The sequence below is a fragment of the Festucalex cinctus genome, chromosome 13 (genome assembly GCF_051991245.1).
Source record: "Festucalex cinctus isolate MCC-2025b chromosome 13, RoL_Fcin_1.0, whole genome shotgun sequence".
NCBI classification, from domain to species: Eukaryota; Metazoa; Chordata; class Actinopteri; order Syngnathiformes; family Syngnathidae; genus Festucalex; species Festucalex cinctus.
This window is the reverse complement of record NC_135423.1, coordinates 25,256,907-25,283,969: the sequence shown is the minus strand read 5'-3', so window position 1 is coordinate 25,283,969 and position 27,063 is coordinate 25,256,907. Positions and strand designations below refer to the sequence as shown.

The 27,063-nt window shown below is 38.4% G+C and overlaps 1 protein-coding gene across 5 annotated transcripts in view; it reads left to right on the top strand.

The window, feature by feature from the left end:
- The window catches only part of tbcela (tubulin folding cofactor E-like a), a 49,045-nt gene extending 25,781 nt beyond the window's left edge, over positions 1–23,264 (top strand). For all 5 annotated transcript variants that reach the window (XM_077540719.1, XM_077540717.1, XM_077540716.1 and 2 more), the window contains 4 exons: positions 18,631–18,757; positions 18,875–18,991; positions 19,329–19,440; positions 22,120–23,264. In XM_077540719.1, coding sequence (XP_077396845.1) covers positions 18,631–18,757; positions 18,875–18,991; positions 19,329–19,440; positions 22,120–22,326 — 563 coding nt within the window. In that variant the 3' untranslated portion in view covers positions 22,327–23,264. The remainder of the gene's footprint in view (positions 1–18,630; positions 18,758–18,874; positions 18,992–19,328; positions 19,441–22,119) is intronic.
- Positions 23,265–27,063: the final 3,799 nt, after the last annotated feature.

Below are 27,063 nucleotides of genomic sequence, written 5' to 3'. Positions count from 1 at the left end.
GCGTGTGACAAAATAAAAAAATTCAATAACTTTTCATCTTAAATATCTTAAGATGAAACACGCCAAAGAATGAAGACGATCTGATAAGTTCTGTTGAAAATATGACCCCTATAAAAGGCCCCAAAAAATGGCTACAAATACCAAAGTAAATCAAAATGGCAGACTTCCTTTTTGATTCAGCATATGGCTTTAGAAACCTTTTTGTAAGTCTTAGGCTGATAGGTATCCCAATTTTTACAAATCTAGCTGAATCATAAAACACAAAACATTTGCAAAAGCTTCATAAAAATGTCTAGAGGGCGCTATTGAACCATTTATTGCAAATTGAATAAGAAATCTCTAAAATATTCATGCTGATGACAAGCCTGATGTGTGTGTAAAGTTTCATGAGTTTTTGCACATGTTTAGACCAAAAAAAAAAAGTAACATTTTACTTGGCAAACAATGCATCGCCATGACAACGGCGTGCGACAAAATAAATAACTTTCGATAACTTTGCATCTTAAACATCTTAAGATGAAGCACACCAAGTTTAAAGACAGTCGGATAAATTTTGTAGGAGGAGTTCGTTAAAATATGACCCCTAAAAAAGGCCACAAAAAATGGCTACAAATCCCAACGTAAATCAAAATGGTGGACTTCCTGATTGGTTTAGCATATTGCTCCAAGAGACTTTTTTTGTACATCCTGAGCTCTTATGTTTGCCTGCAAATTATCATAGCTTTAGGTGTTTAATCAAAACGCAAAATATGGTGTGCAATTCCCATGCATTGCTATGGCATCAGCGTGTGACAAAATAAAAAACTTTCGATTACTTTGCATCTTAAACATCTTAAGATGAAACATACCAAGTTTGAAGACAGTCGGATAAATTTTGTAGGAGGGGTTCGTTAAAATATGACCCCTGAAAAAGGCCACAAAAAATGGCAACAAATCCCATCATAAATCAAAATGGCGGACTTCCTGTTTGGTTTAGCCCATGGTTCCAAGAGACTTTTTTGTACATCGTGGGCTCTTATGTATGCCTGCAAATTATCATAGCGCTAGGTGAAACGTACAACCGGGAATGCTTAGTTAAAGAGGAGTTTTTTAGCTCAAAATGTGATGCCCGGCCCCTGGGGGACTTCCTGTTGCGTTTAGCACATGGCACCAAGAGACATTTTTGTAGATCCTGGGCTGTTACATATGTCTACAATTTTTCATAGCTCTAGCTGCTTCGTACAACTGGGAATGCTTCATTAAGAAGGATTTTTTTCCTTTGCAAAAAGTGCATGCCACGATAACAGCATGTGACGAAATAAAAAACTTTCAATAACTTTTCATTTTCAACATCTTAAGATGAATCACACCAAGTTTGAAGATGATCGGATAAACTCTGTAGGAGGAGTTTGTTAAAATATGACCCCTATGAAATGGCCAAAAAAAATGGCAACACATTCCAAAGTAAATCAAAATGGCGGACGTCCTGTTAGGTTTAGCATATGGTTCAAAAAGAGTTTTTTGTAAATCGAGGGCTGTTATATACCTCTACAAATTTTGGTAACTCTAGGTGAAACGTACAGCCGGGTATGCTTTGTTAAAGAGGAGTTTTTTTTAGCTCAAAATGTGATGCCCGGCCCCTGGGGGACTTCCTGTTGGGTTTAGCACAGGGCACCAGGAGACTTTTTTGTACATCTTGGGCTGTTACATATGTCTACAAATTTTCGTAGCTCTAGCTGCTTCGTACAACTGGCAATGCTTCTTTAAGGATATTTTTTTTCCTTTGCAAACAGTGCATGCCATGACAACAGCGTGCGACGAAATACAAAGCTTTCAATAACTTTTCATCTTCAACATCTTAAGATGAATCACACAAAGTTTGAAGATGATCGGATAAACACTGTAGGAGGAGTTCGTTAAAATAAGACTCCAATGAAATGGCCAAAAAAATGGCAACACGTTCCAAAATAAATCAAAATGGTGGACTTCCTGTTAGGTTTAGCATATGGTTCAAAAAGAGTTTTTTGTAGGTCATAGCCTGTTACATATGTGTACCAATTTTCGTAGCTCTAGATTAAACGTACAACCGGCAATGCCTCGTGAAGTAAGAATTTTTAAACTCTAAATTTGATGCGCCGCCGCCGTCATATAGTATATCAAAAACTTTTCATTTTTCACAATGATGTTGTCCCAGGTGTTGAGATGGTACATCCCAAGTTTGAAGTCAATCGGGTTAACCGTGTAGGAGAAGCGGGCAAAAGTATGACCCCTGTAAATGTGCAAAAATTGGCAAAAATTGGACATTTAAATACTCATACCTCACTTTCTGTCTATTTTAGGGTACACACTTCAAAGAGGTTTTTGTTCATTGGGATGTGCTACAGGTGCCACACAATTTTCATAGCCGTCGGACAATCGTAGCGGGACAGGGATCCGTTTAACCTATGTAGGGGGCGCTAAGGAGCCATTTTTCTGTTATCATGTATGGCGACTTTAAAATATCAAATTTTTCGCCAGGCCTGATGTGCGTGTAAAGTTTGGTGAGTTTTCGGTCACGTTTAGTGTCTCAAAAATGCGATTGTTTGCGGAGAAGAATAATAATAAGAATAACTAGAGCTGCGAGCAGCTATAAAGGGCCCTCGCAACCCGGACCACGTTGGGGTACTTGCACGTCGGGGTACTGGCACGTTGGGGTACTGTCAAATAGGACAAGGACCATCTAAAATGTTTTTGACAAGCCTTGTATGTGCAAAGTTTAATCAAAACGCAAAATATGGTGTGCAATTCCCAAAATAAATTCAAAATGGCGGACTTCCTTTTAGGTTTAGCATACGGCTACAGAATACCTTTTGTAGGTCTTAAGCTAATAGGTATGCCTCCCAGTTTTCACAAATCTAGGTCAAGTCATCTTTAGTTGTGTATCGCTTGAATCATACAATTGGAAATGCTCCATAAAAATGCATAGAGGGAGCTATTGAGCACAACGTTGGGTTACTTGCACGTCAGGGTACTGGCACGTTGGGGTACTGTTACATGGAACAAGGACCATTTAAAATGTTAGTTTTTTCCATGCCTTGTCTGTGCAAAGTTTAATGAAAGAGGCCAAAAATGATGTATAATTCCCAAAATAAAATCAAAATAGCGGACTTCCTCTTTGGTTTGGCAAATGGCTACATAATACTTTTTTGTAGGTATTAGGCTGATAGGGGTCTGTCCTAATTTTCACAAATCTAGCAGAATCATACAATCGGAAATACTTCATAAAAATGTCTAGAGGGCGCTATTTATTGCAAATTGCACAATAAATCTCTAAAAATTCATGTTCATGACAAGTCTGATGTGTTTGCAAAGTTTCATAAGATTTCACACATGTATAGATAAAAAAACAAAGCAGCACTTCACTTGGCAAACTGCATCGCTATAGCAGCAGCGTGCGACAAAATAAAAAACTTTTGATAACTTTGCATCTTAAACATCTTAAGATGAAACACACCAAGTTTGAAGACGGTCGGATGAACTTTGTACGAGGAGTTCGTTAAAATATGACAACTGAAAAAGGCCACAAAAAATGGCAACAAATCCCATCGTAAATCAAAATGGCAGACTTCCTGTTTGGTTTATCACATGGTTCCAAGAGACTTTTTTGTACATCGTGGGCTCTTATGTATGCCTGCAAATTATCATCGCGCTAGGTGAAACGTACAACCGGGAATGCTTCGTTAAAGAGGAGTTTTCTAGCTCAAAATGTGATGCCCGGCCCCTGGGGGACTTCCTGTTGGGTTTAGCACATGGCACCAAGAGACTTTTTTGTACACTGTGGGCTGTTACATATGTCTACAATTTTTTGTAGCTCTAGCTACTTCGTACAACTGGGAATGCTTCATTAAGAGGGATTTTTTTCCTTTGCAAAAAGTGCATGCCACGACAACAGCGTGCGACGAAATAAAGAGCTTTCAATAACTTTTCATCCTCAACATCTTAAGATGAGTCACACCAAGTTTGAAGATGATCGGATAAACTCTGTAGGAGGAGTTCGTTAAAATATGACCCCTATGAAATGGCCCAAAAAATGGCAACACATTCCAAAGTAAATAAAAATGGCGGACATCCTGTTAGGTTTAGCATATGGTTCAAAAAGAGTTTTTTGTACCTCGAGGGCTGTTATATACCTCTACAAATTTTGGTAACTCTAGGTGAAACGTACAGCCGGGTATGCTTTGTTAAAGAGGAGTTTTTTAGCTTAAAATGTGATGCCCGGCCCCTGGGGGACTTCCTGTTGGGTTTAGCACAGGGCACCAAGAGACTTTTTTGTACATCTTGGGCTGTTACATATGTCTACAAATTTTCGTAGCTCTAGCTGCTTCGTACAACTGGCAATGCTTCTTTAAGGATATTTTTTTTCCTTTGCAAACAGTGCATGCCATGACAACAGCGTGCGACGAAATACAAAGCTTTCAATAACTTTTCATCTTCAACATCTTAAGATGAATCACACCAAGTTTGAAGATGATCGGATAAACACTGTAGGAGGAGTTCGTTAAAATAAGACCCCAATGAAATGGCCAAAAAAATGGCAACACGTTCCAAAATAAATCAAAATGGCGGACTTCCTGTGAGGTTTAGCATATGGTTCAAAAAGAGTTTTTTGTAGGTCATAGCCTGTTACATATGTGTACAAATTTTCGTAGCTCTAGATTAAACGTACAACCGGCAATGCTTCATGAAGTAAGAATTTTTAAACTCTAAATTTGATGCGTCGCCGACGTCATATAGTATATCAAAAACTTTAGATTTTTTACAATGATGTTGTCCCAGGTGTTGAGATGGTCCATCCCAAGTTTGAAGTTAATCGGGTTAACCGTGTAGGAGAAGCGGGCAAAAGTATGACCCCTGTAAATGTGTAAAACTGGGCCAAAATTGGACAGTCAGATGATCATACCTCACTTTCTGTCTATTTTAGGGTACACACATCAAAGAGGTTTTTGTTCATCTGGATGTGCTACGGGTGCCACACAATTTTCGTCGCCATAGGACAATCGTAGCGGGACAGGGATCCGTTTAACCTATGTAGGTGGCGCTATGGAGCCATTTTTCTGTTATCATGTATGGCGACTTTAAAATATCAAATTTTTCGCCAGGCCTGATGTGCGTGTAAAGTTTGGTGAGTTTTCGTTCACGTTTAGCGTCTCAAAAATGCGATTGTTTGCGGAGAAGAATAATAATAAGAATAATAATAATAAGAAGAATTCCTACAAAAACAATAGGGCCTCGCAGCGGCACCGCCGCCGCCGCTGCTCGGGCCCTAATAATAAGAAGAATTCCTACAAAAACAATAGGGCCTCGCAGCGGCACCGCCGCCGCCGCTGCTCGGGCCCTAACTAGAGCTGCGAGCAGCTATAAAGGGCCCTCGCAACCTGGGCCACGTTGGGGTACTTGCACGTCGGGGTACTGTTTCATAGGAAACCGTCTAAATTGTAAATGTTTTTGCCATGCTTTGTGCTTGCAAAGTTTCATGGAAAGGCCAAAAATGATGCACAATTAACAAAATAAAATCAAAATGGTTTGGCACATGGCTATAGAATAATTTTTGTAGGTATTAGGCTGATAGGTGTGCCTCCAAATATTCACACATCTAGCTGAATCATATAATCGTAAATACTTCATAAAAATGTCTAGAGGGCGCTATTGAGCCATTTATTACAAATTGCACAACAAATCTCTAAAATATTTTCTTGAGAGGTGATCTGTGTGCAAAGTTTTGAGTTTTCGCTCATGTTTAGACAAAAAAAAAAGCATTTTTCTTTGCAAACAATGCATCGCGAGAGCAAAGGCGTGACAAAAAATTTCAATAACTTTTCATCTTAAATATCTTCAGATGAAACACGCCAAAGAATGAAGACAATCTGATAAGTTTTGTAGAAAATATGAGGCCTATAAAAGGCCCCAAAAAATGGCTACAAATAGCAAAGTAAATCAAAATGGCAGACTTCCTGTTTGGTTTAGCATATGGCTTTAGAAACTTTTTTTGTCAGTCTTAGGCTGATAGGTATCCCAATTTTTACAAATCTAGCTGAATCATACATTTCCAAAAGCTTCATAAAAATGTCTATAGGGAGCTATTGAGCCATTTATTGCAAATTGCACAAGAAATCTCTAAAATATTCATGTTTATGACAAGTCTGATGTGTGTGTAAAGTTTCATGAGTTTTCGCTCGTTTAGACAAAAAAAATTTAAAAAAAAGCATTTTACTTGGCAAATAATGCATCGCTATGGCAACGGCTTGCGACAAAATAAAAAAAAACTTTCGATAACTTTGCATCTTAAACATCTTAAGATGAAACACACCAAGTTGGAAGACAGTCGGATACATTTCGTTGGAGTTCGTTAAAATGTGACCCCTAAAAAAGGCGTAAATCACAATGCCGGACTTCCTGTTTGGTTTAGCATATGGTTCTAAGAGACTTTTTTGTACATCATGGGCTCTTATGTATGCCTCCAAATTATCATAGCGCTAGGTGAAACGTACAACCGGGAATGCTTCGTTAAAGAGGAGTTTTTTAGCACAAAATGCGATGCCCGGCCCCTGGGGGACTTCCTGTTGGGTTTAGCACATGGCACCAAGAGACTTTTTTGTACATCATGGGCTGTTACATTTGTCTCCAAATTTTCGTAGCTCTAGCTGCTTCGTACAACTGGGAATGCTTCATTAAGAAGGATTTTTTTCCTTTGCAAACTGTGCATGCCACGGCAACAACGTGCGACGAAATAAAAAGCTTTCAATAACTTTTCATCTTCAACATCTTAAGATGAATCACACCAAGTTTGGAGATGATCGGATAAACTCTGTAGGAGGAGTTCGTTAAAATAAGACCCCTATGAAATGGCCCAAAAAATGGCAACACGTTCCAAAGTAAATCAAAATGGCGGACTTCCTGTTCAGTTTAGCATATGGTTCAAAAAGAGTTTTTTGTACCTTGAGGGCTGTTACATATGTCTTCAAATTTTGGTAACTCTAGGTGAAATGTACAGCCGGGAATGCTTCATTAAGTTAGAATTTTGAAACACAAAATTTGATGCCTCGCCTCTGGCGGACTTCCTGTTAGGTTTAGCATATGGCACCAACAGGCTTTTTTGTAGATCATAGTCTGTTACATATGTGTACCAATTTTCATAGCTCTAGGTTAAACGTACCACCGGCAATGCTTCGTTAAGTAAGAATTTTGAAACTGTAAATTTGATGCCCCGCCACCGTCATATAGTATGTCAAAAACTTTAGATTTTTTACCATGGTGTTGTCCCAGGTCTTGAGATGGTACATCCCAAGTTTGAAGTCAATCGGATTAACCGTGTAGGAGAAGCGGGCAAAAGTATGACCCCTGTAAATGTGCAAAAATTGGCCAAAATTGGACATTTAAATACTCATATCTCACTTCCTGTCTATTTTAGGGTACACATATTAAAGAGGTTTTTGTTCATCTGGATATGCTACAGGTGCCACACAATTTTCATAGCCGTAGGACAATCGTAGCGGGACAGGGATCCGTTTAAGCTATGTAGGTGGCGCTACAGAGCCATTTTTCTGTTATCATGTATGGCGACTTTAAAATATCAAATTTTTCGCTAGGCCCGATCTGCGTGTAAAGTTTGGCGAATTTTCGTTCACGTTTAGTGTCTCAAAAATGTGATTGTTTGCGGAAAAGAATAATAAACTAGAGCTGCGAGCAGCTATAAAGGGCCCTCGCAACCTGGGCCACGTTGGGGTACTTGCACGTCGGGGTACTGACATGTTGGGGTACTGTTTCATAGGAAACCGTCTAAATTGTAAATGTTTTTGCCATGCTTTGTGTTTGCAAAGTTTCATGGAAAGGCCAAAAATGATGCACAATTAACAAAATAAAATCAAAATGGTTTGGCACATGGCTATAGAATAATTTTTGTAGGTATTAGACTGATAGGTGTGCCTCCAAATATTCACACATCTAGCTGAATCATATAATCGGAAATACTTAATAAAAAATGTCTAGAGGGCGCTATTGAGCCATTTATTACAAATTGCACAACAAATCTCTAAAATATTCATGTTCTTGAGAGGTCTGATCTGCGTGCAATTTTTGAGTTTTCGCTCATGTTTAGACTTTAAAAAAAAAAAAGCATTTTTCTTTGCAAACAATGCATCGCTAGAGCAAAGGCGTGACAAACAATTTCAATAACTTTTCATCTTAAATATCTTCAGATGAAACACGCCAAAGAATGAAGACAATCTGATAAGTTTTGTAGAAAATATGAGGCCTATAAAAGGCCCCAAAAAATGGCTACAAATAGCAAATTAAATACTAGAGCTGCGAGCAGCTATAAAGGGCCCTCGCAACCCGTGCCACGTTGGGGTATTTGCACGTCGGGGTACTGGCACGTTAGGGTACTGTTTCATAAGAAACCGTCTAAATTGTAAATGTTTTGCCATGCTTTTTGTGTTTGTTCACATTGCTATGGAATGCTTTGTCGAGGTATTCGGCTGATAGGTATGCCTCCCAATATTCACACATCTTGCTGAATCATATAAAAAAAAAAAATTCTTTGCAAACAATGCATCGCTACAGCAAAGGCGTGCCACGTTGGGGTACTTGCACGTCGGGGTACTGGCACGTTGGGGTACTGTCAAATAGGACAAGGACCATCTAAAATGTTTTTGACAAGCCTTGTGTGTGCAAAGTTTAATCAAAACGCAAAATATGGTGCGCAATTCCCAAAATAAATTCAAAATGGCGGACTTCCTTTTAGGTTTAGCATACGGCTACAGAATACTTTTTGTAGGTCTTAAGCTAATAGGTATGCCTCCCAGTTTTCACAAATCTAGGTCAAGTCATCTTTAGTTGTGTATCGCTTGAATCATACAATTGGAAATGCTCCATAAAAATGCATAGAGGGCGCTATTGAGCACAACGTTGGGTTACTTGCACGTCAGGGTACTGGCACGTTGGGGTACTGTTACATGGAACAAGGACCATTTAAAATGTTAGTTTTTTCCATGCCTTGTCTGTGCAAAGTTTAATGAAGAAGGCCAAAAATTATGTATAATTCCCAAAATAAAATCAAAATAGCGGACTTCCTCTTTGGTTTGGCAAATGGCTACATAATACTTTTTTGTAGGTCTAGCATAATCATACAATCGGAAATGCTTCATAAAAATGTCTAGAGGGCGCTATTTATTGCAAATTGCACAATAAATCTCTGAAAATTCATGTTCATGACAAGTCTGATGTGTTTGCAAAGTTTCATGAGTTTTCATGTGTATAAAAAAAAAAAAAAGCAGCACTTGACAACTGTTACATGGAACAAGGACCATTTAAAATGTTAGTTTTTTCCATGCCTTGTCTGTGCAAAGTTGAATGAAAAAGGCCAAAAATGATGTATAATTCCCAAAATAAAATCAAAATAGCGGACTTCCTCTTTGGTTTGGCAAATGGCTACATAATACTTTTTTGTAGGTCTAGCATAATCATACAATCGGAAATGCTTCATAAAAAGGTCTAGAGGGCGCTATTTATTGCAAATTGCACAATAAATCTCTGAAAATTCATGTTCATGACAAGTCTGATGTGTTTGCAAAGTTCCATGAGTTTTCATGTGTATAAAAAAAAAAAAGCAGCACTTGACAAACAATGTATTGCTATGGCAACAGCGTGTTACAAAATAAAAAACTTTCGATTACTTTGCATCTTAAACATCTTAAGATGAAACACACCAAGTTTGAAGACAGTCGGATAAATTTTGTAGGAGGGGTTCGTTAAAATATGACCCCTGAAAGTTTTTCCTTGCCCGGTTGGAGGGTTAGATCAGGGGATGTCGCAACTTGTTTGTGGTTAAGTGCTACAGAAGTAAATGTGTCTTAACAACCTCATGATTGAATGTGTTTTCAATTCTCTAGGATGTGATTGGATTGTATCAATTAAATGTTCTTATAACTGATTCAGTGAGTAGTAAAAATAGTGTGTCAAGTATAATGACATGAAATATAAGGAATACAAAAAACAAAACAAGAACCCTCTAAATTACACATTTTGTTCCAGGCTTTATGTGCGTGCAGAGTTTGAGTATACACCTAGGTTTAGGCCAGGAGTGTTCAAACCTTTTGCAAAGAGGGCCGGGTATGGTAAGGTGAAAATGTGTGGGGCCTAATCAACCATTTAGTTTAGCCTGACATAATTTTTTTACATGCATATGTAAATATATATATGTGGACAAATGTGTACATATGTCTACAAATTTTTGTAGCTCGAGCTGCTTCGTCCAACTGGGAACGCTGCATTAAGAAGGATTTTTTTTTCCTTTGCCAACAGTGCATGCCACGACAACAGCGTGCGACGAAATAAAAAGCTTTCAATAACTTTTCATCGTCAACATCTTAAGATGAATCACACCAAGTTTGAAGATGATCGGATAAACTCTGTAGGAGGAGTTCGTTAAAATAAGACCCCTATGAAATGGCCAAAAAAATGGCAACATGTTCCAAAGTAAATCAAAATGGCAGACTTCCTGTTAGGTTTAGCATATGGTTCAAAAAGAGTTTTTTGTACCTCGAGGGCTGTTACATATGTCTTCAAATTTTGGTCACTCTAGGTGAAACGTACAGCCGGAAATGCTTCATTAAGTAAAAATTTTGAAATGCAAAATTTGATGCCCTGCCTCTGGCGGACTTCCTGTTAGGTTTAGCATATGGCACCAACAGGCTTTTTTGTAGATCATAGTCTGTTACATATGTGTACCAATTTTCGTAGCTCTAGATTAAACGTATAACCGGCAATACTTCAGATGAAACATGCCAAAGAATGAAGACAATCTGATAAGTTTTGTAGAAAATATGAGGCCTATAAAAGGCCCCCAAAAAATGGCTACAAATAGCAAAGTAAATCAAAATGCCGGACTTCCTGTTTGGCTTAGCATATGGTTCTAAAAGACTTTTTTGTACATCGTGGGCTCTTATGTATGCCTCCAAATTATCATTGCGCTAGGTGAAAGGTACAACCGGGAATGCTTCGTTAAAGAGGAGTTTTTTAGCTCAAAAAGTGATGCCCGGCCCTTGCGGGACTTCCTGTTGGGTTTAGCACAAAGCAGCAAGAGACTTTTTTGTACATCTTGGGCTGTTACATATGTCTACAAATTTTCGTAGCTCTAGCTGCTTCGTACAAATGGGAATGCTTCTTTAAGGATATTTTTTTTCCTTTGCAAACAGTGCATGCCATGACAACAGCGTGCGACGAAATACAAAGCTTTCAATAACTTTTCATCTTCAACATCTTAAGATGAATCACACCAAGTTTGAAGATGATCGGATAAACACTGTAGGAGGAGTTCGTTAAAATAAGACCCCAATGAAATGGCCAAAAAAATGGCAACACGTTCCAAAATAAATCAAAATGGTGGACTTCCTGTTAGGTTTAGCATATGGTTCAAAAAGAGCTTTTTGTAGGTCATAGCCTGTTACATATGTGTACCAATTTCCGTAGCTCTAGATTAAACGTACAACCGGCAATGCTTCGTGAAGTAAGAATTTTTAAACTCTAACTGCTCGGGCCCTAATAAGAATTCCTTCAGGAACAATAGGGACCTCGCAGCGGTCGCTGCTCGGGCCCTAATAAGAATTCCTTCAGGAACAATAGGGACCTCGCAGCGGTCGCTGCTCGGGCCCTAATAATAAGAATTCCTTCAGGAACAATAGGGATCTCGCAGCGGTCGCTGCTCGGGCCCTAAAATAATAATAATAAGAATTCCTACAAAAACAATAGGGCCTCGCAGCGGCACCGCCGCCGGTGCCGCCGCTGCTCGGGCCCTAATAAGAATTCCTTCAGGAACAATAGGGACCTCGCAGCGGTCGCTGCTCGGGCCCTAATAAGAAGAATTCCTACAAAAACAATAGGGCCTCGCAGCGGCACCGCCGCCGGTGCTGCCGCTGCTCGGGCCCTAATAATAATAATAATAAGAATTCCTTCAGGAACAATAGGGACCTCGCAGCGGTCGCTGCTCAGGCCCTAATAAGAAGAAGAATTCCTACAAAAACAATAGGGCCTCGCAGCGGCATCGCCGCCGCCGCTGCTCGGGCCCTAATAATAAGAAGAATTCCTACAAAAGCAATAGGGCCTCGCAGCGGCACCGCCGCCGCCGCTGCTCGGGCCCTAATAAGAATTCCTTCAGGAACAATAGGGACCTCGCAGCGGTCGCTGCTCGGGCCCTAATAAAACATTAACACCAATACAATACAATACAATAAACATTCTTCCATTCCTATCACTATCCCATCACTAGCGCTAATGCTAAAGCCAATGTAAAACCCCATTGTTAGGCTAACAGAAAATTAGCATTGAGTTCCAGGAGTGATATTGCTTCAAATAACTAATATTCACACACAAACGATGTAGGAACACATACTTCTTCCTAATCTTTGAAAAACTATTATGTTAATAAAGCTCAATTACAACTTTCTTCTTCTACTCTTTATATTGTAATGTAAGAACTCGATGTGTGTGCGACTCCACACTGCCCCTAAGAGGCGCGCACAGCATGAATAGCCAGTGTTTTGTTTTGTTTTTTTTATACATTGTTTTTATTTGTAATATATTATTATTTTACTTTATTTTAATTGTTTATTTAAAGTTTTGGAAGAAGGATAAGTGCAAAGTTTTAAAATCAATGAATTATTCATTATTTCAATATCAGTAAAAATAATTGTGATTATTTTTTACATAATCACCCTACTTTAAAGGTACTCTTGCACATTTGTAGCTGCTGGTACAGTACAAAGTTAGCAGTTAGCGCTGCTGTGAAGCGCCCCGCTGCAGCGCTGTGGCTGCATGGAGCACGCACGCATCCGTGCAACCCGTCAGGCAACGGCGACGTGAATAGAGGACCAAAATATATTGTGACTGTTGCTCTAATAATCTCAGAGATTTGGGTATATGAGTAGGGATGGGCACATATTTAGTGAGGCTCGATCACATTTTCATATAGTCGGGCCAGGCCTCGCCGCCTTAACTGTCACCCGCTCTCACTTGAAAGTTTTTTTTCCCCCTCGGAGTGAGTGGCGTACTATCCAATGCACTGTACTAAAACAAGTCAAATATGAATAAATGAAGCAGTAAAAAATACTCAAACAATATAATATTTCAGTGTTTAATAAAATAAAACAAGAAGTCATCCCGCAAATTAATTAACAAAATCTGCTATAATTACCCCGTCGCATATAGGCCTAAATAAATTAAAATACAGTGTTGGCTACTAAATCATTTTCAAACACTATTGCGGAACAGGGAGCGCAAGCAATGCGCTCACATCACACTTGTCCCATGCGTGCTCCATTCACGTAAACACTCCCTGTCCATGCTTTTTTTATTTATTTTTTTATTTTATTTTTTTTGTCCCACCTCCCCGACACGTCTCTCTTGGCAAGACAACACGCGATGATCGGCTGGGGTCTTGTCGCGTTCAGACTTGTAGTGTGACTACACGCCCCATCCACGACACGGAGCGAATTTGTCGGGTAATGTGACAGCGCAACTGTCGTGTAAGACAAAAAATCACGTAGTCTGACATCGGCATAACACTGAGCCAACTGTGACCATAGATGAGCACTAGAAAATGAATGGAAGGACATTTTAGGAGTGGTTTGTAATGCCTTCATAATGGTTGATAAAATTAGCAAACCTGTCATAATATCCAGAAGCTTCATGTGATTTGCAGCTGATCCTTCTCCATTTCACTTTCTAAGCTCTGCATAAATTGTATCTGAGGAGAGCCTTGTGTTCAGTCTATTTTTAGAAATTAGATGAGAGTAGAAGGAACCACAACCGTATTTGTAGACTTGGTGTTTACTTACCTTTGACACGACGCAAGGAGGTAGGACTCAGACGCAGAGTGACAGTTGGCCAACAAGGCTGCAGTTTTAATTGCTCGAAACTCAAAACACCTCTCAAAGAGGGAAAAAAGGCTGAACAAAAAGAGCTCCAAACTGGAGATACAAAAAGGGCACTCAAAAACAGGGACAACTAAAGGCGCTCCACAAGGGAGGAAAACAAGGGGCAAACAAAGGGCGCAAGACAAGGCAAGGCAAGGCAGGACATCAAACAAGGACTGTGGATCAAGGACTGTGAGGACGCTTCCATGCACTGAGATGAGACACTTCGGCACTGAGAGGAGAATTCAGGTGGCTTTTATGTCCGGGTTGATTGGGAACAGGTGGTAGTGATCATGGGCGTGGACCGGTAATCAGTGAGGCTGCAGGAAGGGCAAGTGACCTGGGGTGAGATGAGAGTTAGTACTTTCAAAATAAACCGGGAACCTGACTGTGAAAATAAAAGCATGACCCGCCACTCTGGTGGCGGCGTGACAACCTTGATGATTCAATTCCTTCTGTTCTCTTCTTTAAAAGTTTCTGTTGAAAACAAAGGTAGCTGACAATCATTTAGGATCCTGAAATGCAAATCCATAATCATTTGCTGTCTTGTACATTGTCTACAAAGATTAATTTTAATTATTGTCCTTATTACAAGCTAATGAACCATTCAAAATATTTTAAATAAAAAAATGTGGATGTTGTTACGACTGGCTTTAATGACAATTTTTTCCCCACATCTTGAAACTGCAGGTGTTAATATCTGACATTCTTTCGTTCATATGTATTTTTTTAGATGGAATTAGTTCATGTTTTTGGGTGCGGAAGTGGTGGTTTGTTATTATTTTAAATGTGTTGGTCAGGGGGGATGAATAATTAACTCGACATTTCTGTTTTTCGGGCAATAAAGGAATTGATCAATGCAATATTTAAACGTGATATAGTTCTACTTAGGTGTGTTGAATTTAGGGGTGTGCTCAAAAAATCGATACGGCAATATATCGTTGCGGGCCTCATTACAATACACGTATCGATATGCAAGCGTCAGAATCGATATTACTCGTTAACTTTAAATAGGCAGTTAACAAAGCGTTGCTTGCACAAGGGTGTACAGCCTCTTTGAAGTTGCGCAGGAGACGTGGGAACAGAGGAGACACAGCTGCCTTTGCAGCTTGCGTTGTACAGTGGAACCTCTACTTACGAACGTCTCTTCATACGAAATTTTCAAGTTACGAAACTCCTCAACGGGAAAATATTGCCTCTTGTTACGAAAGAAATTTCTAGATACGAAAGGTAAAAATACATTACCGAACGCAACATACTTTCGGCTATGGCTATTTCCTACCATAGGTACCTATGAGCGTAAATACTAGATCGGTGTTTGTGCATCGTTCTGGCATCCCATTGGCTAAGAGGGAACTATACCATAGGTATCTATGAGCGTATACTAGATCGGTGTTTGTGCATGTTTCTGGCATCCCATTGGCTAAGAGGAGCTTTTACCATAGGTATAAGCGTATACTAGATCGGTGTCTATACAGCGTCCTCATCATTCATCCCGCGGCCCATGAGGTGTTCCGATAGTTTTTCGTAAATGTATGAACTAACGGCCAACGAATTTGTGCAAACATTCAAACAATAGGTGATTGATGAAGGCACAGTAAGTTTTTAATTGCAACGAGACGGGCCTTTTTTTTTAAAAAGATGCCTCGCCATACCGGAAGTTTCCATGAAGTTTCAGAATTTGTTTAAAAGAATCGCCCAGAAAAGTGTTCACCAGTCGGGCGTTTGCTCACTAAGATGATGTTTGCATTGGACATCAACGAAGGATTGTTTTAAAAAAAATAAAAATAAAATAAAATTAAATAAAAATAAAAATAAAAAATAAATAAATAAATAACATCCATGGATCAGTTCTTTACAAAACACCAGGCAAAAAAAAAAAAAAAAAACACTTCTGAGGGAGGAGAACATGAACCAGAGGGCAAAAAAAACGATGAGGACAGCAGTTAAAAAGGTAAATGACCATCATTTTTATTCTTTACTCTATTCTTTGTTATTTACATTATGCACAACTCTCATTTATTGTGCAATAATCTAATTGTAACATGTATTTGTTACATGTTTTGATGCATTTTTATGCTTTATAAAACATTTATGTCTGAAATTTGGGAGGCTTGGAACGGATTAGGGCATTTACATGGAAAATGCGTCTCTACTTACAAATTTTTCTACTTAAGAACTTTCTTCCAAAACCAATTAATTTCGTAAGTAGAGGTACCACTGTACCTAAAAAATAAAAAACAGCAGCGCCTTTGAAGTTAATTGCCTTCAATTAATGGAAAAATAGCTCACCAGTGATTGGACACTGTGTCTTGCTAAGAAAATGAAAGTAGAGGAAGAATATCAACATTTATTTACTGATAAACTTAACATGGCACGTGTCTTAATGTACCAATTTTAATATATTTTGTTTAAAAAGGAAATAGAATTTCTTACATGAAAAAAATGCCGTTCTTATTTCCCCAAATATTTCAAATATGCACATTTTAGAGCTGGAATCTTAATACTTGCTTATATCGACGACTCATGCCTATTAATAAATTTTACCGGTGTGTCTGTGAAAACTGCTCCTTGCTCTGCAGTGCGTACACATTTAGACCAGGCATGCCGCTTGGTGTTAAACCAGAAGAGCTACTAACAAAAACATTTTTTTCATCCAGCATAATAAAAATATCTTTTAGGTATATATATGACTGTTATTATAAAATGCAAGTAAATTAATGTAAAATATTGGCATACGTATCGCCTTGAAGATCATGTATTGGGATACATATGGGATACGTATCGTATCATGAGGTTGGCGGAAATACCCAGCCCGAGTTGAAATGCTGTGCTTTTTAATTGTATTATTTTGCTTAAATGGCTTATGACTAGGAATGGGTGAGTACCGATACCAGGTATCGGTATCTGGCCGATACCAGCCTTTTTTCAAGTACTGGAGTACTGGTGACTCAGAAGAGTATAAGCGACCGATGGAAGAGGGGGAAGACGTTAAGTGAGTCCTACTTGCCTGTAACTGGCGCTAGCTTTGCAACAGTTTTTCACCAAAACTTCACCGGTTTGGAAATACCTCAAAATTGTGAATCTTGAACTAAAGGAGCATTTGTGTGTTTTATTTTGAGCATTAAGACTATTGAAGAGTGCCGGTTTCCGGGGGGGGTTCTCGCGGGGGGCCGGGTTCGCGGGGGGGGTGGCGGCCGTCGGGGGGGGGGGGGGGGGGGGGCGGCTTGTTTGGGGGGGGGTGGAGGTATGGGTGGGTGGGGGGTTGGGTGCTGGGGGTCGGGGTGTGTTCGGGGGTTTGGGGGTCGGGGGTGGTGGGGCCTGGGTCGTGGTGGATGGCGGGTTTGGGTGGGGTGTGGGGGGGTCGTGGGGGGATGGGGGCTGGGGACCGGTGGGGCGCTGTGGGGGCCCGCTGGGCCTCGTTCTGCGGCCTTGGGCTCGGGGGTGTGGGCCGGGGCTGGGGCGGGGGTGTTCCGGGTGTCTGGGTCGGCTCGCCGACCGGTGTCCGCTCGGGTGGCTTGGGGGTGGCCTTGGTGCTGCCGCGGCCTGGGGATTCCGGGGGGGGGGGGGGGGTGCTCGCTTTGCTGGACCGCGGTTGACGGCTTCTTTCTTTGGTGGTGGTCCTTATGCATGCCAGATCCGTCGCACCAGCATCTACTGAAACTCAACAGAAGTACCCTCTCCCTCCCACAGCCCCTTGAATCAGTTGGTGCTGGTGTCTGTGGTTCTCACTTTGCTTTATCTATCCTTCCCTCCTTCCTCTCTTTAGTTTTTCCTCTGGTCACTTGAGATCTTAATTTATTAGAAGTATGAGGTTTCTGGGGTTGGCATAAGACTCTGGTTTTGTAACCACGCAGGAGGGGTCTTGTTGTTGCTGGACTTCACTTTGATGGATTGGATGTACTGGCTTCTATGGATCTCACTCTGCCTTATCGATCCTTCCCTCCTTCCTCTCTTTAGTTTTTCCTCTGGTCTCTTGAGATCTCGCTAAATTTGCTGGAATTTAGAGGCTTCCGGGGTTGGCGTAAGACTTTGATTTTGTAATCATGGGGAAGGCAGGAAGTGTTTGGTCGGTGCTGGATTTCACTTTGATTTACCTTTCTTTTCTCTTTATTTCTTTTTTTTTCTGACCTTTTCTCTGGTCTCCTGACCATTTAAACCTCACGACTCTGGCAAGATTCTGAAGTACCTGGTTAAGGCGAAGGGTAATGGGATATTTATAAGGTTTTAGGTGAATGAATGAGTATAAATTTATACGTATTTGCACGCACGCACGCGCACGCACGCAAACGCACGCAAACGCACACACGCAAACGCACGCACAAAAAAAAAAAAAAAAAAAGACTATTGAAGAGTGACTGTGCTGTTTTGTTTTGTTTTGTCAAAATTAAAGGAAATATATTTGTTTAAAAATATCTTTTAGTGATTTTTTTTTTTTATTTGTCAAAATGTACTACTGGTATCGGCAGTTGGTATCGGTATCGGTGAGTACTGAGGGTCTGAGTATTGGTATCGGTCTGAAAAAAAAGTGGTATCGAACATCTCTACTTATGACAAAACAAAATGTTTATATTTATGCTTGTTGATACCTTTTCCAAAATTCCCCATCTTAACCCACATGGAAATATGTCCTGTAACGTTTATACCCCATAGCAACTCCTCAAGCAATTAAAAAGTAAATATGTCACCTTTTAAATATGACCAGGTCTGAATCGATGGGAAGACATTGAGAAGCTGAATTTCTTTCCTAAACTGGAGGAAGTGCGATTACAAGGCATCCCGTTACTGCAGACATACACCAATGAGGAGAGGCGCAGCCTGGTGATAGCGCAGTGAGTCGCTTTAAAAACAAAATTGCTTGGGACACTTGATCCCCATCTGTCATTAGCGCATTTTTACATCATGTTACAAATATCTGTCTGATTGCTCCATCGTGATTGTGTCTTCAGGCTTCCCTCTATATCACTGCTGAATGGAAGCGTTGTGACTGAAAGTGAGAGAGAAGATGCCGAGAGGTTCTTCATCCGTTACTACTTGCACTGTCCTGAGGAGGAGCTACCTCACAGGTGTGTGTACTTCCTTGCGGACTGTTTGATTCTGCATAAAACACAAACATGTAACCATAGCTTAAGTGTACTGTATCTTCATAACTCACCTAAACTAACTGGGCGGTGATGGTGATGATGATGGCAGTTGGTTAGGGCATCCTTGACTTTACTACACTAGTGCAGTGGTACAGTATAGTCATCTTTACAGTAATGTTCGTATGAACACTACTGCCATGAATATGAAACAATCACATGAAAATATGTAACAAAAGTGAACAATTCCTTCATCACAGAAAGTAGTGCATACTAGTTTTAATTTTTTTATTTTATTTTTTTTATTTTTTATTTTTTGCAGATACCATTGTCTTGTGAACAAGTATGGGAAGTTGGAACCGCTGGCTGAGATCGATCTCCGACCACGCTGCCACGCTCAAGTTGAGGTTCACTGTGAAGAAAAAGTGGAACAGGTTTGTCACTTGAACCAAAACAAGAGGTGCTCGTTTGAAAACAACAAGTTTAAAAAGTCTCAGATTTGTTTGCATTATTGTTGATTTAATTTACAACTGTAATGAATGCTTAAAAGACTGCAAGTCAGTGTTTATTAAGTTAACAACTCTAACTGAACTACAGCACCAGATAAGCTTTCATATAAATTCATTGGCTTGCAATTACATGGTGACCAGTTCAGGGTCTACCCTGTCACTTGCCCAAAGGCAGTTGAGATCGACTCCAGCATGTTCCCGACCCTAGTGTGGATTAGCACCTCAAAGAATGAATAGGCATGAGACGAGACACAAATCCCACAAGAGACAAGATGTGAGATTGAGTCCACAAGAACGGAGACATTTTTGCAAATTTTGTATTGTAAAAAAAAAAAAAAAAATGCCTGTTAAACATGTTTTCCTTTTATTGAGCAGACTGCGACAAAATGTATGATCTAGCTCTAAAGTGCAAATGTAAACAAACAGGAGAGTCAGTTTTGTTACAGGCTCATTTTTTCTGCCAAACTGTTTTCATGCTCTTTTCCTCTTACTGAATAGTTTTAGGGCTGCAGCTATCAAATATTTTGATATGCGGATATTCTACTGAAAATTTTATTGCATATTCAGGTATTCGGATAATACGACTGTGTATTAGGGCCACATAAATATATGTATGTATGTGTGTGTGGGGTGTGTGTGTGTGTGGGGGTGTGTGTGTGTGTGTGTATGTGTATATATATATATATATATATATATATATATATATATATATAAAAAATTTTGAGGGGGGGGTCAATATTCTGACAAAAAACTCGCAATTTGCGAAAAATTCGTAAATTTGCAAGTTTATAAAGTAGCGAATTTGCGACTTAATAAAGTGGCAAATTTGCGACTTTATCAAGGGGCAAATTTGTGAGAAAAACACCTACGAGAAATACACATAGCATACTACTCGGATGTTTGTGCCAATACTTTTCGGTTGGGTTTTCAAATAAGGAGATAGTAATCACTAGGGATGTAACGATAAGCGCAATATCGTGATATTAAAACTGCCACAACATTGTCGTCATGTTCACGATATTTAAATTTGTTAAAAATGTCAAAACAGGTTGATTTCCATTTGTGCAGTTCTAGCACACTCTCTCTCTGGCTATTTTTTTTTAGTGCAATTTAAATTTCCATTAGGGATGTTTTGGCCCTTCTATGTTTAAAATCTGCACTAATTGTCAGATGGAGAACATAATATGCCTGTGAAGCATGTCAATATATGGAGGAACTCAGTGTGTGTATTAGCAACATACCATAATAATAATAACATAATAAAATAGGGGTGTGAATTGCCTAGTACCTGACGATTCGATTCGTATCACGATTCACAGGTCACGATTCGATTCGATACCGATTAATCCCGATACGAATTTATAAGTCGATTGTTGCGATTTTTTTTCATTCAAATTTAGAAAATACTAATCAGTAAGCTTGTAGAATGTAAGATTTATATGAAAATGTATTATTTATTTATCTGAAATTTCAGTCTTATAGAGGTTGTAATCTGTTTCATGTTTGAACAGCATTAAAATAAAATATTAAGGCTTAATGTTCCGTTCATATAACATTCTTCCATGCTCAAGGTGTGAATCCTAACCCGAAGTCAGACGTTTTGTTGAATATTTTTCCATTAAAAATGGAAGTTTAAAAATCGATTCACACACACACACACACAAAAAAAAAAAGGCAATGATGATAAGACGTTGAATCGGTAAGACTACCGAATGAACAATTCTGAGCTCTTAATAAAAAAAATAAAATAAAATAAAATAAAATAAAAAATCGATTTTTTTTTTATTGAATCGATTCGAGAATCGCGCGATGTAGTATCGCGATATATCGCCGAATCGATTTTTTTTAACACCCCTATAATAAAACACAATAATAATAATAATAATAATAATAATAATAATAATAATATTATTATTATATTATTATTATTAACATTGATATGTACAAAAGCACAATAGTGTGCTTTTTTTTAAAAAACAATATTGTGACCTTTTTTTTAAAAAAAAATATTGCCAACCTCCCCAGTCCCCACAATATCATAATTATCAGATCGTGAGCTTCATATCGTGATATCGTATCGTGACATTTGAATATTGTTACATACAGTAATCACTTTAGCAGACATTAACCATATCATGTTAAACATTCTCTCTTTGAAGCGTTGTGTACGGCCACTCTAGCGAAGGTCCACATCCTGGGGACCTGTTCTAAAAATAGCTCACCAGTGATGGGACACTGACTTACTCAGAATTTAAAGAAGTAAAATATCAACTTTTTTTTTTAAACTTCTGATACACATTTCTTAATTTACCAAATATTCTATATTTTGATTAAAAGTGTAATAGATTGTGTTGAATGAAAGAATGAGCTGTTTAGATTTGCTCAAATATTACACAAAAAAAAATGCCAAATAGAAGCATGAATAAAGAATTTTATGGGGTACTCACTATTGAAAATGGGACGGGGGTAAAAATCCACGATGGAGTGAATCCGCAATAAGTGAACCACGGGCGAGGGACCACTTTTTTTTAATCTCCCTGCTCTACATAAAAGCCAGACATCCAATTCAATGCCTAAATGCATGAACGATGTGCATTTTTCCAGCTAAACATCCGTTTAGACCAGACGGTGGCCGAGCTGAAGAAGCAGCTGACGTCAGTGGTGCAGCTGTCCACCAACAGCATGAGGCTGTATTATATCGACAAGAACACCGCTTTTGGCCCAGACGAACTCAAGTACAACACGCGAGCTCTTCACTCCTACAATATCCAAGATGGTGATCAGATACTTGTTGTGCCCAAGACCAAGTGAATCGCCTGCTGACCATTTTCTTTACTATATGATTAGTTGGATTAATTGCGGACTTTTTAGCTGACATTGAAGATGAGTTTCATCTCTCAACAGTGGAACACAAGTAGGCTGCTGGGACGCCACACTGGATAGGATTATTTCTTTATTTACTGTATTAAGCTTTAGTTTATGGCATCCACGAGGTGCAGGGAATGGAGGACAGCTAGAGAGAGGAAACTTGCAGGCAGCTCAAAGCTTCCAATGGGATGGCACTGCTGCACCTATCTCTGCATGAATGCACCACAGCTGCATCGGCGAGTACACAAAAACACTTGGCCACCTGTGCCACAAGGTACACTGAAACATTGAGAGGTAGCGCTGTTGAGTGGAACCAATGATGTTGCATCATCTACATCGAGAAAGTGTTGAGAACAGCATCATTTCCCAGTTGCGACAAGTTAGGATATACAGTGGAAGGCCGTTTTGTTTGTTTGTTTGTTTGTTTGTTTGTTTGTTTGTGACGAATCCATTCTAGAAAGTCTGACAAACCGAATCGCACAAAATCCAAAGCAATATTTCCCATAGGAAATAATGTAAATCTGATAAATCTGTTTCAGACACCAACAACATATATTGTATAGAATATAACTATAGCTTTACATCAATAAACAATATGAAATTATATAAATGACTGATGAAGTGGATCACATTTTATTTTTCAGGAAAGAATGGTTCGGTGAGTGTGCATCGGAAATTGGTGGGGTTCCGTACATACTTCAGTACAAGTTTAAGAACCACTGATCTAGAATCGAGCACCACAAAAGCTAACCTTCACCTGTAAAAGTGCCCCTCCTTTTCTTGCAAAAACATAAATAATGTCCGTTTAACATGATCATACGCAGAGCAGACTGGGAGTGTTAGATTGCCTTGACGTATTAATAAAAGTTTGCATTGTGGAATACATTTTGCCATCTGATCTCTCTGTACTTAACTTGAGAAAGGCTTTGTATGAATGTGTATCAATTCCAGGAAATAAATGGCAAATGTACGAAAAATAATCATACAAAAACTAGGGCGTACAAGGTTCCACTATATTCTATAGACTCATCATATTTTGTTGGAATTGTCCACAATTTTTGATAAGCTAGAAACCATCATCACATCATCTTATTCTGTGAAAAAGAAATCAATATGCACATTTAAAAAAAAAAAAAAAAAAAAAAAGTTATAGCATTTAGCAACTTGACACCAAATGTGTCCACTAAAGACTACTTATCTTTTACATTATTCCTGTAAGTTGTGTACACTTTTGATTCACTGTCGATTGGTTGATGGAAGTAAACAGCAATGTGCAAGGGTGTTTACAAAGAATAATGATGAGAAAACTTGGCGAGCCCCTTCTGTATAATATCACAAGGCTGATGTCATTGAAGCAAAGTGTGACCTCACTGATTTCTATCAGCTTTTTGTAAAACACAAGCTTTGTCATGGCGCAACCATTCTTTTGTTGTATGCTGCTCCCTACAGGCTTTGCCACAACTATGAGATGTTCAGGCACTTGGTGACAGCTAAACTGTTGTTTATTGGACCTTCCAATCCAATGAAAGCATTTGCATTTTAAATCTCATTTTACCTACATGTAGCCTTGAGGGACACACAACCCCTATTTGCGTTCCTTTTTTTTTTTTTTTTTTTTTTTTTTTTTTGATGAGTAGCACCAACTAAGTACTTTTTTTCTCTTTTTTTTTCTCAGAATCATGAATTTAAAATGAATCAACACCAAAACTAATGGAACAGTGAGACCAGTTCCTTCATTGCTTAGTTGTTTGTTTAGGGTTTTTTGTTGTTTTTTGTGTCACTGCCAATTACATAGAATACATTTTCGTTTTGATAACTTGGCACAAACAAAATGAACTTTAATGTGCAGATTTTCCTCATAGTGCTCATACTGATATGAGGAAACAGCTTGGCATTGTTGGCTATTGCCTTTATGCCATCTAACATGTTCCTAATCCGTAGCTTTACAACGTAAAGGACAAACAATATAAGTTAGCTAATGATAAAAGTGAAACACTTAAATAAGGTTGGTTCTCTTTATCCTCCATTTTGCTGTGGTCCATTTGGGGGGGTTCCTGTACCTCACTCTTTCAACTGTTTTCTTTTTAATTTCATATCAACTGTGATGTTTGAAAAGGTTTTTTTTTTGTTTTTTTGTCAAAGTAATCTGTTTTCAAATGGAGGGCATCATTAAGGTCATCAAAAGAAGGCCATACGCAAATCTACTGAAGTTAAGCAACAATTTTTTCCCACCACTGAGAGTTATGTTTTTGTATTTTAAATAAATGTATTCATCTTTTGTCCAAGCCATTCTTTTTTCTTTTCAAAAGGCAGGTATAGATAAAGGAATCAGCTTTACTGTTTCAGTACTTAAGAATGGAAGTGTAAATCACCTATTATTCTTGTGCAAGTCACTCCAGTTCATCTTTAACTACACTTAGTGTAACATCCACCTGCTTGTTTTTCCTCAAAGATGTCTTTTTGTGTAATAGTATTTGGTTTTCTATTTATTTGACCAACCTCACTATCCTTTTCTTACTTCCATTCCTGATTGTGTGCAATGTAATGGAATAGATGCTGCATTCAAATCCCAAATCAATCTCTTATTGTTGAGTTGCATTTATTTGGGCTTTTGTTTTATTGTTCCGCATGTGTGACAACACTTTGCTTCAGCTTGTTTTTGTTACTGTTTTATATGCCACAGTATCCAGTGATACTTTCTTTATAACTTAATTAAACAGTATTTCTACTTAATAGTACCACTGTTGTACTTGAATATCAGGAAATGTAATTAATAAAGCTAAGGTATGAAGGTCGAGTACTTGCTAAGAGCAGGTTTGATTTTAATTTTAATGAGTGAGACGTCCGGTTGGATGTCTTTTACATCAGGCATGTTTATTAGTTGTAAGGGAAGTTTTAGTGCTGTTTCTGCTGAATAAACTTGACTAAATGTTTTGCATTAAGCATTGATGAACTATTACATAATACTTATTGCTTTTTGATGTTTTGGATTTTCTTATTTGTTTATTTATTTGTAATGTTCTTTGTTTGTCTCTCTCCTGTAACCACACACAGGGTCAACCCTGCAATGCTTGAATGAAAATGTATCATTAAAGAGTCACGTCCATGTAAATGTAGGTTGAAGTTATTTAACATTTAATAGCTTTGGCTTCCTCAAAATGTACTGTCAAATGAATGTGCTCATAATGCAGTGGACTAAGATTGGATGTCTTGCAAGCCACAATAGAGTACATTTAGAAAAACTATCGAGACTATTTCAAGCCTTGTTAACATTTCACCGCTTGACTGGGAATGTGCTCCATTTCTCTAATTCAGTTTTGTTAAGATAAAAAGACCATTCGAGATATCTGTAACTACATTCTTCCTATCCACTAACAACAGTTTTAATAGTTGAAAAAATGTTAAGTTTTGATTGTTTTATTAATTGTGATTTCAATCTTAATGAAAATAATTGTGATTATTTTTCCCATAATCGTCCAGCCCTACCACAAATAAGACTTCACAAGAGCAAATAAATGAGATGGGCAAACTGTTGGTAAAAAGATATTGTGTTCACGTAGTCCCACTATTGCTGTCGCTGTCGAATATTCTTAGAATCAGTTAATCTACCATTATTCAATTGATTAATCGACTAATATGATTCATTTAAATTTTGCTTTAAAGTGTATTACAAAAGCATTACTGTTTATTAACCAGTGATTGGTGGTTATTTAGTACTTCGTAGATGTCAGAAGGTCTCTGTTGGAGTTAATACAACTTCATGCAAACCTCTCAGAATTGGCAGGGGTACTTTAAAAAATGTATTCCGATGTAAATAGTGTAACCTGTAAAAAATAAAATAAAATGTATTTGATAATGTCATCAAAGTATCATAATATTAATGCAATGTAACTTTACTTTTAGTAACTGGATTACTCCAATATCAAATGTGCTGGGGGGGAGACCAAAAAATATTATATACAGTACATTTATAGATATTTGTCTGCTCTTTTCTTTCTCATGAACGCTAATATGAATAGTTTTGAAATGCGGGAGGAAGCCAAAGGCTCCAAAATTAAAATCAAAACAACTGTGCCACAGACGAGCTAACTACTTGTTCACCATGCTGCAGATACGCCTTGCAAAAGTATTCACCCTGTTGAGTTTGTCAGCATTTTAGCATGGTACGACTACAAACATAAAAATATTTCATTGAAATTTTATGTGAAAGGTAGACACAAAGTAGTACACTATCAGGGATGTAATGATAAGCACAATATTGTGATAACATGATATTAAAACTGCCACAATATCGTCATGTTCACAATATTTAAAAGGACCACATCTGTTAAAAAAGTCAGGTTGATTTCCATTGGTGCAGTTCTAGCACACTCTAGTGGCTACTTTATTAGTGCAATTTAATTTTCATTAGGGATGTTTTGGCCTTCTATGTTTAAAATGTATGCTAATTGTCAGATGAAGGGGAACCTAATTTGCTTGTGAAGCGATCAATGTGTGCTTGCCTTAGCAAATAAGTGCCTCAATATTGTTATTAGAGATTGTAGGTGTTTTATATGCATTGCTGTTATGTACAAAAGCACAATCGTGTGGGGTTTTTTTTTTAGTATGAGTTTTTTTTTTTTTTTTTTTTTTTTTTTTTTTTTTTTTTTTTACAATATTGATCTTTTTTAAATATCGCCA